General features: G+C 44.5%; 1 protein-coding gene across 1 annotated transcript in view; it reads left to right on the top strand.

Moving 5' to 3' along the window:
* LOC126983456 (protein ecdysoneless homolog) overlaps window positions 1-15,357 on the top strand; it is a gene marked incomplete at its 5' end in the record, with an annotated part of 29,254 nt that extends 13,897 nt beyond the window's left edge. Inside the window, 7 exons of the mRNA XM_050836155.1 lie at window positions 3,350-3,528; window positions 6,514-6,655; window positions 7,646-7,825; window positions 8,419-8,568; window positions 8,683-8,884; window positions 9,298-9,663; window positions 10,345-15,357. Coding sequence (XP_050692112.1) covers window positions 3,350-3,528; window positions 6,514-6,655; window positions 7,646-7,825; window positions 8,419-8,568; window positions 8,683-8,884; window positions 9,298-9,663; window positions 10,345-10,766 — 1,641 coding nt within the window. The remainder of the gene's footprint in view (window positions 1-3,349; window positions 3,529-6,513; window positions 6,656-7,645; window positions 7,826-8,418; window positions 8,569-8,682; window positions 8,885-9,297; window positions 9,664-10,344) is intronic.
* Between the last annotated feature and the right edge of the window lie 388 nt (window positions 15,358-15,745).

A 15,745-nucleotide genomic window follows, 5' to 3' on the forward strand; every position in this document is an offset into this window, starting at 1 on the left:
CCTTTCCCCCTTTGTTTACCTTTCTCCTTCATTTTCCTCCTCCTCTTCATTCTCCATTTCCTTTCCTCGTCATTTCTTCATTTCCATTTTTCTTTCCCTTCTTTTCCTCTTCCTAATTTCAGTCAGCGATTTCTCTTCTTCCTTTCCCTTTTAGTTTACCTGTTCCATATCACCTGACAACTTTCTCTTTTCCTCTCCTCATCCAGTATTATCAGTTGTCTACCTGTGATGATGGGTTAATTTTACCTGTACCTTCATCTTCATTATTGTTCCTTACCTGTTCTTTACCTGTGAGAATGGGATGACTTTACCTTTAGCCTTAATTAGTGTCACCTGTCTACCTGTGAATATGTTACCTAATGTTCTTATCCACTCAATTTTTTCGCCGAAGTGCTTGCGATACTTTTCTTCACTTTAATTGCTTCCTTTAATTGTCCCCTACCTGTTCGTCTACCTGTAATTAGCGCTTCTTACCTTCATTCTACCTGTCAATAGTGGGTTACCTTCTACCTGTTCATTGTGTCACCTTGTCTTTCTCTTAATTAATCTTAAGTGCATTGTCTACATCCCACCTGTAATTAGTGCGTCTCACCTTGACATTTTCTTATCTGCTCTAATATTTTCCTTCACCTTAATTTCTCCTTTTGGTTATGCATTACCTGTTCATCTACCTGTAATTAGCGCTTCTTACCTTCATTCTACCTGTCAGTGTGAGTTACCTTCTACCTGCTCAGTGTGTCACCTTGTCTTTCTCTTAATTACATCTTAAATGCATTGTCTACATCCCACCTGTAATTAGTGCGTCTCACCTTGACATTCACTTTCCCTCTTAATTTACCTGTCCTACATCATCTGACAACTTTCCCTTTCCCTTCCCTCATCCATTATTCTGTTCATGTTCTTTCGTTCTCTTAGCTCACCTGCCATTTATCAGCCGCGCCAATCAAGAACACCTGTATCGTAATTACCTGCAATTTACCTGAATGAGCTTTTTTTCTGGAAGTGGAATGGTGTGTGTGTGTGTGTGTGTGTGTGTGTGTGTGTGTGTGTGTGTGTGTGTGTGTGTGCTTTTAATTCTCTGTTTTTAGTTTTTAGATTTTTTTCCTTTTCTATTTTTCCTTTCTGTTTTTTTCTTCATTTTCTTGTTTTCTTCTCTTTTCCTTTCCTTTTTTTATTTTTTTTATTTTTATTTTTTTCTCATTTATACACATTTACTTTACATTCTTTTTTTTCTTCTTTTTATTATTATTATTATTACTATTATTATTATTTTTGCCTGTTATTTATTTTTCTCTAATTTCTTCTATGTTTTCTACTTTCTGTATTTCTTATCTTCTCTTTCTATGTTTCTTTCTTTTCTTTTGTTTCCTTATTTCTTTTGTTTCCTATTGTTCGTTTTCTTCTTCCTTTTGTTCCTCCTCCTCCCCTTTTTCTTCTTACTCCTTTGATCTTTCTTCTTCTTCTTCTTCTTCTTCTTCTTCTTCTTCTTCTTCTTCTTCTTCTTCTTCTTCTTCTTCTTCTTCTTGTCCCTCCTCCTCCTCCTCTTCTTTATCACCTTTTCTTCATATGTTCTTTTTCTTCAGTATTTTTATCCACTTATTTATTCTTCTCCTTTTCTTCCTTCCCCCTGTCTCCTATCTCTCTTATCTCATTTTATCTTCTCCTATATTATTATTCTCGTTTATCATCCCAATTACCTGCAAGCACTCCACTCTCATTACCTGTGTGTGTGTGTGTGTGTGTGTGTGTGTGTGTGTGTGTGTGTGTGTGTGTGTTTCTATTTCAAGTCCCGTAATGCGTAGAAAGACCAACACACACACACACACACACCGTCTGCGTCACCTGGTTGCCATGGCGACGAGATGGTTATTGAACAAGCGGAAATGACCAATTATCACCTGGTCAATAGTTAGGAGGAGGAAGAGGAAGAGGAAGAAAGGAGGAGGAGGAAGATGTGTGTTTACGTGAATCCGTTTGTTATGATATTGCGTATAAGAGAGAGAGAGAGAGAGAGAGAGAGAGTGCTTTCAACCATATATAGAAAAGAGGGCTGACTTCCATTGTCTAGAACTCCTCCTCCTCCTCCTCCTCCCCCCCTCCCCTTCTTGTAACCTCAACCCTTTCCAAACATCCCCACCCCTTCCGTAACCTTCCCCCTTCCATTTCCTACCCTACCCACCCCTTCCCCATTCTTTCTCAACTCCTCCCCTTCCTTCCCCTCTTCCTCCCTTCCATTCCTTCCCCTACTACTGACTCCCCATCCATTCCCCTTCCATCTTCTACTTCCTCTCTTCTTCCCCATCCTCTTCCCCTTTCCTCTCTCCTCAATGACCTCTTCCCTTCTTTCTAATCCTCAACTCCCTCTTCTGTGTGTGTGTGTGTGTGTGTGTGTGTGTGTGTCAAGGTTAGCAAGCATTGGGGTCGGTCAGGTGTTTAAATCTACCTGTCTACCTGTGTGTGTGTGTGTGTGTGTGTGTGTGTGTGTGTGTGTGTGTGTGTGTGTGTGTGTGTGTGTGTGTGCTAGTCTGTCTACTATCACTTCTTCCTCCACTTCCTCTTCTCCTCCTCCTCCTCCTCACACACCTTTACCTGCCCGTTAATCATGTACAGGTGAAGCAATCGAGCAGGTGAATCAATTAGCAGGTAGTACTCGACCCTTACCTTCGCGTGTACCTGCGTGGCTGACAGGTGTTGATTAGATCTTATTTACGCCTCACTTGCTCTTTGATTATACAGGTAGACTTAACAACACTTATCAGTTAACACGTGTCATTATTCTTTATTAATTATCATCCTTCATTTCTCTATTATTGACCTCTCCTCACCTTCTCTTTTTTCGTCTCTGTTCTTCTTGTGTTCTTTTCTCTTCTCTTTGTCGAACCTTGCCGGTCATATCTTTCTTTTTCCTTTCTCTTCTTTCTCCTCTTTGCCCTCTTTCCTCTCTCCCTTTCTCACCTTGCCTCTACATCCTCTTCCATTCTCTTTCTTTCTTCTCCCATTTCTTCCGTCTCTTCCCCCTTTCTTTCTCCCTTTTTCACTCTACCTTTCCATCTTCTTCCATTCTCTTTCCCCCTTTCTTTCTCCCTTTTTCACTCTACCTTTCCATCTTCTTCCATTCTCTTTCCTCTCATTTTCCCTCTCCCTTTCTCCCTTCCCACCCTTCCTCTGCATCCTCTCCTCCCATTTATTTCCTCTTTCCTCTCCCTTTCTCTCTTTCACCCTGCCTTTCCATCCACTTCCCTTCTCTACTTCCCATCTTTCTTATCTCCTTTTCTCCCCACCCATTCCCCTCTTCCTTACAAACCACCCATCCCCTTCCCTTATTAACACCTGTCCCTTCCTCCCACAGGTGTACCTCTACGGCGGGAAGGTGCATCTCATCCCCGTGGCCGAGTCCCCCGCCTCCCTCAGCCCCCTACCCAGAGGCACGCCCACCGTCGCCCACGCCGTCAGCACCGTCAACAGGCTCCCAGAGATGACCCTAGCGCCGCCAGCCGTGCAGGGAGCCATCACCGACAGGCTTAGCGGGTACGTGTGCTGGAGGAGGAGGAGGAGAGGAGGAGGAGGAGGAGGAAGAGAAGAACAAATGAGAGTATGAGGGAAAGAGGAGGAAGAGTGAAAGGGAAATGAAAGGGGAGGAAGGAAAGGAGATAAAGAAGTGAATAGGGAAGAAGGGAAGGAATGAGGAGGAGGAGGAGGAGGAGGAGAGCAAATGAGAGTGTGAGGGAAAGAAGGGAAAGAGAGGGAAAGGAATGGGGAATAGGAGGAGGGAAGGAAAGAGGAAGATTAGAAAAAAATGCGAAAGGAAGGGAGAGGAAGAAGAAGAGGAGGAGGAGAACAGGAGCGAAGGAAGATTGTTGAGAGAAGGAAGAAGAGTGAGGATTAGGAAGGAAGAGAAGAGAGGGTGAGAGAGAAGGAGAAGGATGAAGGAAAAGGGGGTAGGAGAAAAAAGGAGGAAGAAGGGACAGGGAAGTTGGAGGAGGAGGAGGAGGAGGAAGAAGTAGTGAAGAGAGAGGATTTGTCATTGCTTCTTCTTCCACTCCTCCTCCTCCTCCAAAGGTCCGCAGAAGGCAAGGTTGTCGGTCGCCCTAGATTTTGTTTTTTATTGCTTTTTTCTTCTCTTTGAACCCTAGAAGGTGTGTGTGTGTGTAGGAATTGATTTGACCTCTCCCGACTTCATATAGTTGTGTGTGTGTGTGTGTGTGTGTGTGTGTGTGTAGAGGCGTTCCATCACATACCTGAACGCACACACCACCTCTACCCCCCCCCCCCCCCCTTACCTTTATGGAGCAGCAATCATCTACTTGCCTGCAAACTCACCTTCACCTTCGCTTCCCTTTCCTTCGTTCCTTCCTTCCTTCTTTCCTTCCTACTTCCTCTTCCACTTCTCATTCATCACCTTAACTTATATTTACCTTCCTTTCCCTTCCCTTCCTTCCTTCCTAGTTCCTCTTCCACTTCTCATTCATCACCTTATATTTACCTTCTTTTCCCTTTCCTTTCTTCCTTCCTTCCTTCTTTCCTTCTCTTCCTCATCTCATTCATCACCTTACCTTATATTTACCTTCCTTTCTTCCTCTTCCCCTTTTCTCATTCATCACTTTACCTTACTGTCTGTTTACCTTCCTTCCCTTTCCCTTTATTCTACTCTTCATTTCTCCCCTTCCCTTTTTCTTTCTCCTATATTTCCCTTTCTTCTACTCTTCATTTCTCCCCTTCCCTTTTTCTTTCTCCTATATTTCCCTTTCCCTTTCTTCTACTCTTCATTTCTCCCCTTCCCTTTTCCTTTCTCCTATATTTCCCTTTCCCTTTCTTCTACTCTTCATTTCTCCCCTTCCCTTTTTCTTTCTCCTATATTTCCCTTTCCCTTTCTTCTACTCTTCCTTTCTCCTTCCCTTTTTCTTTCTCCCTTTCCCTTTCTTTGCCTCTTCTTTTCTCTCCTTCTCTTTCCCTTCCTTCCCTTTTCATTTCTTCCTCTCCCTTTCTTAGTTTCTTCTTTTCTCTCCCTTTCCTTCCTTCCTTCATTTTCTCCTCTTTCTTCTCTTCCCCTCCTCCTCCCTCCCTTATCTTATTTCTTTGTTCTTCTTCTCATTATCAACCTCATATCCTCCTCCTCCTCTTCCCTCCTCCTCCTCCTCAAATTATCTTCTCCCCTCTTCTTCTCCTTTCCCCTTCGTGTTCGTCCTTCTTTTTCTGTTTCTTCCTTCCCGTTCCTCCTCCTCCACTTTCTCTTTCCTTTCAATCTTCCATGTGAAAGGACTGAAAATACCTCGTGTGTGTGTGTGTGTGTGTGTGTGTGAGGGGTATATTTAGTAAGGGTTGCTCTCTCTCTCTCTCTCTCTCTCTCTCTCTCTCTCTCTCTCTCTCTCTCTAATAATAGTGTCGTAGAAATGAATTAAAGGTCACAAGGTCAGAGGAACTTTTAAGGAAACTGCACAAGAAACCAAATTAATTCTCTCTCTCTCTCTCTCTCTTCTTTCCTTCTTTCTTTCTATTTCTACTTCCTTTCCTTTCCTTGATCTCTCTCTCTCTCTCTCTCTCTCTCTCTCTCTCTCTCTCTCTCTCTCTCTCTCTCTCTCTCTCTCTCTCTTTTCTTCTTTCTTTCTATTTCTACTTCCTTCCTTTCCTTTCCTTGATCTCTCTCTCTCTCTCTCTCTCTCTCTCTCTCTCTCTCTCTCCTTACCCTTGCAATATTTTTAACGTATTCTCAAGGCAGGGTTAAAAGGGAAAGGCTTCGGACAACCTTGTGTTTTCTTGTACCTTATACTTTTCTTTACTTTTCCATATTTCACAAACGTTTATATTATACTTTTTCATACTTCACAAAAACGTTATTACTGGAACCGATTTTAAATTACTTATATGGGACACTTTTAGACTGAAGGGAGCTCACTAACCCCCCCCCCCCTTTTTTTTTTTCTTCTTCTTCCTCTCCTTTATCTTCTACTTCTTTGTTCATCTTCTTTCTCTTCTGCTCTTCTTGTTCTTCTTTTACTTCTTCCTCTCCTTCTACTTCTTTGTTCATCTTCTTGTTCTTCTTTTACTTCTTCTTCCTCTCCTTCTACTTCTTTGTTCATCTTCTTGTTCTTCTTTTACTTCTTCTTCCTCTCCTTCTACTTCTTTGTTCATCTTCTTGTTCTTCTTTTACTTCTTCTTCCTCTCCTACTTTTTCGTTCATCGTTTTCCTCTCCTTCTATTTCTTCTTCTTTTACTTCTACTTCTTCTTCTATTTCTTCTTCTCTCCTCTCGTGTTCTTTCTCATCTACGTCTTTCTCTCTCCTTTCTATTCGTCATCTTCATCGTCTTATCATTATTATTCTTATCATTACCCCCTTGTTTCTTTTTTTATTTCTTCTTCCTCCCTCTCCTATTTCTTCTTCTATTACGTCTACTTCATCTACTTCGTCTTCTTTCTCGTTTACTTCTTTCTCTTCTTTCTTTTCATAATCCTCATCGTATTATTAGTATTGTTATCATCATCACGTGCCACTAATCCACCCCCCTCCCCCTTAGGTACCCCGGCCGCATCAGCAAGGAACAACATGTAGCCCACGCTTATGTACCCGTGGGCGTGGCGGCGCTGCTGAGAGAGTACCCGACGCTGCTGGGGCCCGCCGTGCACGCCTTCTGCTCCCGGGACGCCCTCGACAACAAGGTAAGGGCGGGGGGCAGGAGAGGGGGAGGTTGAGGGGGAAGGGCGGGGGGTAGGAGACGGGGAGGGGGGGAGAGGTTGAGGGGGAAGGGCTAAGGAGAGAGAGAGAGAGAGAGAGAGAGAGAGAGAGAGAGAGAGAGAGAGAGAGAGAGAGAGATTGTGGTTTATGAGAAAGGTCAGACTGTGGTGAGACTGGCGTGTGTGTGTGTGTGTGTGTGTGTGTGTGTGTGTGTGTGTGTGTGTGTGTGTGAGAGAGAGAGAGAGAGAGAGAGAGAGAGAGAGAGAGATTCACAAAACATGATGGAGTGTTTTGTGGTCGTTTTATAGGTCAATCAATGGGGAGGGAGGGGGAGGGGGGAGGAGCTAGTTTGACCCCTCCCCTCCCCTCCCCTCTTCCTCTCCCCTTTGGTATGTAGGTCAGAAAATCCTCCCTCCACTTCCTGATATATGGGAGGAAGGAAGGAAGAGGAAGAGGAGGAGGAGGAAGAAGGGGAGAGAGGAAGAGGAAGGGAGGAAAGGAGGGAGAGATACTTGGTTCCATTTGTGTAATTTGAGAGAGATTTTTCTTGTTTCTATTGTCCTTATCTCTCCCTTTTCCATTTCTCTCTCTTTCTTCACTCCTCTTCCTCCTTTCCTGTATTCCCATCTCCCTTTTTCTCCTCCACTCTGATTTTCCTTCTCCTCTACTGTTCTTTTCCTTCTTTATTTCTCTCTTCCTCTTCTCCACCCTTCTATCCCTTCCTCACTCCTCCTCTTCCTCCTTTTCTCTATTCCCATCTCCCTTTTTCTCCTCCACTCCTATTTTCCCTCATCCCTACTGTGTTCTTTTCCTTCTTTATTTCTCTCTTCCTCTCCCCCTTCCTCTTCTCCACTTCTATCCCTTCCTCATTCCTCTTCCTATACTTTTCTCCTATATTCCAACCCCCATCACCACCATCTACACCCATCCACCTCACCTTAATTAGAAGTGTGACTACGGTTCCCTTTCCTCAGGTGCTTAGAGTGATGCGACACTTCCCGCCTGAGACCAGAGTGACCACGGCCGTCCGCTTCAGCAAGGCCCTGTACGCCCAGCTGGCAGCCCACCGCTACACCCCGGACCCTAGAGTGGGATGGGACCTACCACTGCTGACCAACCAGGGCTACAAGGTGCACGATATTGGCATGAAACTGGTGAGTGTCGGGCAGGGCTGGGTAGGGAGGGTGTGTTGTCCTATGTCTGGAGGAAGAAGGGGAGAGGGGAAGAGGGAAGGGAGAGATGGAGGGATAGATACTGAGATAGAGTGGCAGGGCAGGGCAGGGCTGGGAGAGATGGAGGGATAGCTACTTAGAGTGGGATAGAGTGGCAGGGCAGGGCAGGGCTGGAGGAATAGATACTTAGAGTGGCAGGGCAGGGCAGGGCAGGGCTGGAGGGATAGATACTTAGAGTGGGATAGAGTGGCAGGGCAGGGCAGGGCTGGAGGAATAGATACTTAGAGTGGCAGGGCAGGGCAGGGCAGGGCTGGAGGGATAGATACTTAGATAGAGTGGGATTGAGTGGCAGGGTTGGGTAGGCTGTGTTGTCCTATGCCTGGTTTTATAAGGGTATCAGGGCAGGGAGGGGCAGGGTAGGGTCTGTGTGTTGTCTCATTTCTGATCTTATAAACATCATATCAGTCGTGTCTATTCCTTCCTCAGTCCTCTTTTCTCTCCCCATTCCTCCTTGCCTAACACCTCACATCCCTTTACTTCCATTCCACAAAACTCATCTCAACACACATTTTCAGGCTTGCGGGTTTGAGATCTTGGTGTGCAGTGCTGGAGGTGTCACCCCCACCACGCCCACCACCACCTCAGCCCCCACGCAGCCCCATGCAGCCCCTGACCCCCGCTGGCTGCGCTACCACAAGGCGCTGATGGAGAAGGGATATTACAGGGTAGGTCGAGTGATCGGTTCTCCCTTATGTGTTTATAGTAATACACCTCTTCACCTTCTCCCTTCACCCTCACCCCCAGCACCTTCTCTCACCCCCTCCCTTCTCTCCACCCAGGGTGAGCTTGAGGGATCCCAGCTGTACAAGGCCCTGGAGGACAACGCACGCCAGTACTTTGAGAGCCACGTGGTGTCGGGTCAGGCCAGCCAGGATGGGGAGGACCTCACTGTGGGCGCCATGGTGGTCAAGCTGCTCTCCAAGGTCAACATGGACCATGAGTTCTACAAGGAGAGGTCAACGCGCCTCATCCCTGCTGATGGTACGTTGACCTGACCTGGTTTGGGGAGAGGAAGAATGTAGGTAATAGTAGTAGTAGTAGGAGGAGGAGGAGGAGAGTAGGGAAAGGTTGTTTATTTGTAGTGTTCAGTGATGATGAAGGGATTGGGGAAGTTATGTTCTGAATTATATGTTAAACTCATCACTCTTGGCATCCCCCCTCACCAGTGTTGCCAGATAATCATATCCAGAGCTTCATATTTACCTGTTTCTGACCTATAACTATTGCCAAGAAAAAACAATAATTAACCACTTTAATAATAACTATATATAAAGCCAGTTATAGGGGTGAAGGTGACAGTTTTTGGGGCGGAAAAATCGGCAAACATAAGGCCGAGTATGACAATCTAGCACCGTTGCCCCTCACTGTTTACTCATCCTCACTTCCACCCACAGACGACAGCTGGCTGCAGATCACACCCGACGCGCTGGACGACCTCCTGGAGAGCAAGTACGGCAAGCAGGGTGTCCCGCGCGGCGCCACAGAGAAGGAGATGATGGACTCCCTCAGTGCCTTCATGGGCCACATGTCGGACGTGGATGGAGCCGAGGTGCCCCAGCGGAAGATGTCTACGCTCTCCACGCCCAAGAGGAAGGGCGGCAAGAAGCTGTCCACCTCCCTCCTTGGCCAACACCACCTCAGGAAGGTCTCGGCGCAGTCCAATGCCTCGGATGTGTCAAACTGCTCCGAGATGTCATCATTCTCCAACAAGGTGGACTTCAACGCCGAGGCCTTCAGCGACGCCATGGCTAACATTCTCGGTAAGGCAAAGAGTTAGTGGGCGGTTAATTGGTTGCTCTCTGTCTTTCACCTTCTGGTCTTTCTCTCACCTTCCCACAGAATCTAGTTTACATTTTCCTCTTTTTCTCCTTCCCCTTCTTATCTCAGTCTCTTCTCACTTCTTTTCTCTTACCATTTGTTCCTCCCACTAAGTCTAGCATATCTCTCATCTCCCTCTTCCTCTCTCTTTACCTTTCTCCCTGCCTCCATCACTCCTCTTCTACCCTCCTTTCCCTCCCTCTCCTTTTCTCTCTCCTACCCTTATTCCCTTCTCTCTATCTGTCTCAAATCAGCCTACAGTCTAACTTACATTTTCCTCTTTCTTCTTCCTCTTCTCTCCTCCCCTTTTCTGTCTCTTATTCTTCTCTAACCTCCTTCCCTTTTCTCTCTTTTTTCATTCTACCCTTCTTCCATTTCCCCCTCTCTCTCTCTCTCTCTCCTTGGTTTGTTCCTCTCCCTCTCTCTTCTAGTCTTTTTCCTCACCCTCTCTCTCCTTGTTCCTTTTCCTCTCCCTCCCTCTCCTAATCTTTTTCCTCTCTCCCTCTTTCCTAGTCTATTTCTTTTCCCTTTCCTAGTTTTTTCCTCTCCTCTCTCCAATTTTTTCCCTCACCTCTCTCCCTGCCCCCTTCCGTCCCCATCTCACACTCTCCCTCCACCCCCAGAGTCTGGCGTGCCTGAGGATGACTACTGGTGCGGCTCCGATGATGACTCTTCGGGCATGAGCAGCTACGAGGGGGAGGAGGGCGCGGACGTCTCCCTCAGCCGCAAGTCCTCCAACACCTCCTCCACCTCCTCCTCATCCTCCACCTCTAAGGGAAACCAGATGAGGCAGTACATGAAGCAGATGGAGGAGGAGCTGGCAGGGACCAAGATAGCCGACACCCTCACCCCTGCCCCTGCCCCCTCTGCCGCCCCTGCCACAAGCTCCGAGGACGAGTTTGATGACGTCGAGGATTTCTGCCCCGTCAAGGTAGACCTCAAGGCTGTGCAGGACCTGGTCAAGACGTACTCGGCGCAGAACGGTCTCCCTGGTCCGGCCTCGTCCCTCCTTGGCTCTGTGGGAATGAAGCCAAAGAACACATAAAGAGCGATTACTACCACTACTGCTCTGTGCCTCCTCCCCTGCCTCTGTTAACTAAGGTCATGAGTCGCCTGCAAGTATACGTCCTCCTAACCTGTTCCTGTTGTATTGGCACTCACTACATGACTGCCAGCCTGTGCCACTCACCTTCCAGTATTTATTTTCTCCGCTTCTGTTTATTGAGGTCATGTGTCGCCTACAAGTATACATCCTCTTAACCTGTTCCTGGTGACTATCGTATTGGCACTCACTACATGACTGCCAGCCTGTGCCACTCACCTTCAAGTATTTATTTTCTCTGCTGTTTATTAAGGTCATGTGTCTCTGCTAACTAAGGTCACATGTCGCCTGCAAGTATACATTTTCCTACCTTGTTCCTGATGTCTAGCGTATTGGCACTCACCACATGACTGCCAGCCTGTGCCACTCACCCTCCAGTATTCACCTTCTCTACCTCTGTTACTGCCAAATCTATACTTTTTTCCTAGTTTTGAGTAGCGGGCTGTTTTTTTTTATTTTATTTTATTTATTTATTTTTTTTTTTTATATTGTTTCCTTTTTTTTCACGCCCTTGAACTGTCTCCTTTTCTGTGTGCATGTTTGTGGTTGTTGCACATTTCCTACTCCGCCCATATTTGTAATCCTGTTTTCTCCTTCTATATGCTTTCTTCCTCCCTGTATACAAAGGAAGAACAGCTAACTTGGAAGAGGCATCAGTATCTCCACCAGTGTATAGGGGAATGTGCATCAATGATCTATTACACCCACCTAACCATGTATACTATCTGTCTGTCTGTCACAACCCTCATAGGACATTATCTCAGTGCTGTGAATTGAGAAAACATGACCAACTCACCTTCATATCAAAGACGGTCATATATTTTACATGCTACTCAATACTATACACAAGAAAGCTTTGAAATTTCCTTCCTCCTGTAAATGAGTCAACCCCAAACTAACTTGAATGGTCTGACTTGGCCTTCAGTTCCCTTCAGTCTGCCTTAAAGCAAATGTAACTTCTCCTCCTCTGCGTACTAAGACAGGAGTTGGCTGTTGAATTCTACCTTCTTGAAACTCCTGGGCATAATGTTTTCCCTCTCTCCCCCTCTCTATTACTCTTCTTCTTCAGTAATTCTTTCAATGCCAATATTTTCTGCACAAACTACACTACACACACACTACACAGAGCCATACACTTATTCCTATCTACTCTGTCTTTCCCGGTGACCACACTTGCCTACACTAGCAGAGAGGAGTGCAGGAGTGTCGGGAGCAGATAGAAGTGTCTCAGAAATCAAAAAGGGAGATGGTGAGGCGAGAAGGAGGAGGTTGAGGGCTGAATGCAGAGGCTGGAGTGTCAAGGGCAGATGGAAGGGTCTCAGAAATCAAAAAGGGAGCTGAGATGAAGCTGGAAGGAGGAGATTGAGAGCTGAATGCAGAGGCTGGATTGTCAGGGGCAGATGGAATTGTCTTGGAAGTCAAAAAAGAAGGCAAGATGAGGCTGGCATTGAGGGGTGAATGTAAACTAGTGGGGTGAAGCTGAGCAGACGGCCAAGGGGTGATGGGACAGCTATGGGGGTGAGAGAATGTACAAAGAAATGGGGTGGTGAGATCTTAGGAGGAAAAAGCAGTCCGTATCTTTAGTTCTTAGCAGTGAAAGAAATCCCGGGAAATTAAAACACATTAGGTCATAAAAATGGGGTTATGGGAAGTAAACTAGATCAGGTAATAACATCATAGTGAAAAAAACACATTGATAAAAAACACAAAAAATAATCACACTCTGGTCTTCGGAATTGGCCTGGGGAGGTGATTTGGCTCAGCTGTGATGTCTTTAAGTTTAGAGTGTGTGGCTCATTTTGTGTTCATTGTGGGTTGGTTGTCAGGATGGGAGGTGCAGTGTGGAGAATGTCCGTTTATGTTCATGTAACTAGACTTGAGAGAAAGATATGAATGTGGCAGAGAGAGAGATTGAGTCACAGTGTATATTACCAGTAAAATATCTGTGTTAATGTAGCTAGACTTTTGTTGAGGGAGCCTGTGTGTGAGTGTGGCAGAGAGAGTGAAAGAGAGGAAGACAGTGAGAGAAATAGAGATAGAGGGAGAAATCTAGAGTTACAGTGTATGGTATTAGAAAAATGTGTGTTAGTGTAGCTAGGCACATTGAGGGAGGCCTGCATGTGTGTGACTGAGAGAGAGAGAAAGAGAAGACAGAGTGAGAGAGGGAGAGAATGTGGGTCAGTGTGTGGTCTTATTAAAATGCCTGTGTGTTAGATTTGAGTTGAGTGAGACCTGTGTTAGTGTGTCAGAGAGCGAGAGAAAGATAGAGCGAGTGAGCGAGAGAGAGCGAGTCCCAGCGTAGGGTATTAGTGGCATCTCCCTCAACCCATCACCACACCTTATTAGTCCATTCCGGCATTATTAGCTTTGTAAGGGTCGATTTTTGTACTCCACTTTCTACAACGTGTTCTGCAAGAGGCTATTTTGTAACTGCTTTTGATCTTTATGAGTAAATAGATTAGTTACTCCTTAGTGCTAGATGAGTTACTGGAAAGAGAGTAGGAGAAAGAGAGAGATGAAAAATGGATAAATGAAGTGTTGTGGAAGAGTTTATAAATTGGATAAAAATGAAAATGAAAGAAAAAGAAGTGAAGAAAGGAATGACATAAGAAGAAAGGAAAAGGAAAGAAGAAAGAGAGGGATGAAAAATGGATAAATGAGTGTAGTGGAAAAGTTTGTAAATTGGATAAAAATGAAAGAGAAGAAGAAAGGAATGGTATAAGTAAGGATGAGTTAGTGAAAAGGGAGAAAGGAAAAGGAAAGAAGAGAGGAATGATAAATAGATAAATGACTGTATTGAAAAACTTTGTAAATTAGATAGAAATGAAAATGGAAGAAAGAGAAGAGAAGAAAAGAAAGGAATGACATAAGTAAAAATGAGTTAATGAAAGGGAAGAAAGAAAAGGAGAAATGATAAAGAGCTAAATGAGTGTCGTGGAAACTTTGTAAATTAGATAAAAATGAAAATGAAAATGAAGAAAGGAATGGTGAGTGCAGCCTCCTAGTATTACGTTTTAACTTATTTGTGTGTTACTGTAGACACGGACACTGTGGCGACGGCTGAGGTGCTGCAAACCTTATGTAACGATGATTATGTTTGGTTGCATTCGTTTCTCGGACAATCACTAAATGTATTGCAATAGTTATTTTATTTTTCTTTGTTATTGGTTTTTATGGTTAAGGAAATGGCTGAGGGATGTAAATGAGGAAGTCCACTAATCAATGCCCCTGGAAAAGTAACAGGAGTAAAGAGAAAAGTAAACAGAAAAGTAAGACTAAAAAGTAAAGAGAAGAGTCAACAGGAGTGGCCAGAAAAGTAAAGAGAAAGGAGTAAAAAGTAAAACAGAAAAGTAAAAAGTAAAACAAAAGTAAAACAAAATGAAAAAGTAAAACAAAAGTAAAACAGAAAATGAAAAAGTAAAACAGAAAAGTAAAGAGAAAAGTAAGAAGTAAAACAGTAAAGTCAACAATGCCCAGAGGAGAGGTCAGTTTCAGACGCGTACTCCCCCTAATACTCCCTCGTTTGACTCTATAATTGCAACTCAGTCCTATGCATCGTGACTCACTACATTATATTTTGTCAGCTGTTCCATTGTCTCCGTGTTTAAGGTCATTGGTGGGAGCGCTTCACTAATGTCCGAGGTGGTGGCTGTCGTCCCCTTAAACCTCAGTCTCAAGTTTTGGTGTTCTGATATTTTAAACTTAAGGACGTAACTATGATATTTTTGCACACTTTTCTACCTTGCTTTAGCGTTTAAGGAATCCTGCAATATTTTACTGTATGCGCTTTTTTTTTTTGGTGTATATTCATAAATTCTCATATTATCACATATCATTTATTATTATTATTGTTATATGGAGTCTATGCATATGGTTTTGAGTGCCTTGATTTACGTTACTCAATATCTACAGTTTTATCTTTGTTTTCTTTTGGTTATTATGATTTTTTACTTTTTTTCTTTTGGTTGTTGAGAGTTCATATTTCTTTATCTCATTTTTTTGGTTGTCGAGAGTTCATATTTCTTTATCTCATTTTTTTGGTTGTCGAGAGTTCATATTTCTTCATCTCTTCTTTTTTTGGTTGTCGAGAGTTCATATTTCTTTCTCTTTTTTTTGGTTGTCGAGAGTTCACATTTCTTTATTTTTGGGGGTTGTCGAGAGTTCATATTTCTTTATCTCTTTTGTATTTGTTTGTTGAGAGAATTCATTTTTCTGCATCACCTTTTTTTTTGGTTGCTGAGAGCGTAAGAGTTTGCTTTGTCTCAGTGGGAGGGACACGGACCTAAGCCTGCAATGTACATACACTCAACATTATAAAAGTCATATCAATCTGTGTCTATTCTTAAGCTTCCAATGATATTAACTCGGAGCCGTGGAGAGAGAGATGAGATGAGACGAGACGAGTCAGCTATAGGAAGATAGGAGTAAATGGTGTGTGTGTGTATGTGTGTCCGTCACGGCTCGAGTCCGCACATTGTATCTTTGCCTCCACTTTTATTACCTGTTTGTGGCAATATTAAAGGTACATGCATGACCTGCCTTGTATCCCTCACCTGTGGCTACCTGGAGATAGAGGAGGAGGAGGAAATAAAGGAGAGAAGATGAAAGAAGTATTAACCCGGTAGCAGCGAGGGGCCAAATTTGTGGCTTTACCGTGTAGCAGCGACGGGCCAAATTTGTGGCTTTACCGTGTAGCAGCGACGGGCCAAATTTGTGGCTTTACCGTGTAGCAGCGACGGGCCAAATTTGTGGCTTTACCGTGCAGCAGCGACGGGCCAAATTTGTGGCTTTACCGTGTAGCAGCGACGGGCCAAATTTGTGGCTTTACCGTGTAGCAGCGACAGGCCAAATTTGTGGCTTTACCGTGTAGCAGCGACGGGCCAAATTTGTGGCTTTACCGTGTAGCAGCGACCGGCCAAATT

This window comes from Eriocheir sinensis, chromosome 54 (assembly GCF_024679095.1).
Source record: "Eriocheir sinensis breed Jianghai 21 chromosome 54, ASM2467909v1, whole genome shotgun sequence".
NCBI classification, from domain to species: Eukaryota; Metazoa; Arthropoda; class Malacostraca; order Decapoda; family Varunidae; genus Eriocheir; species Eriocheir sinensis.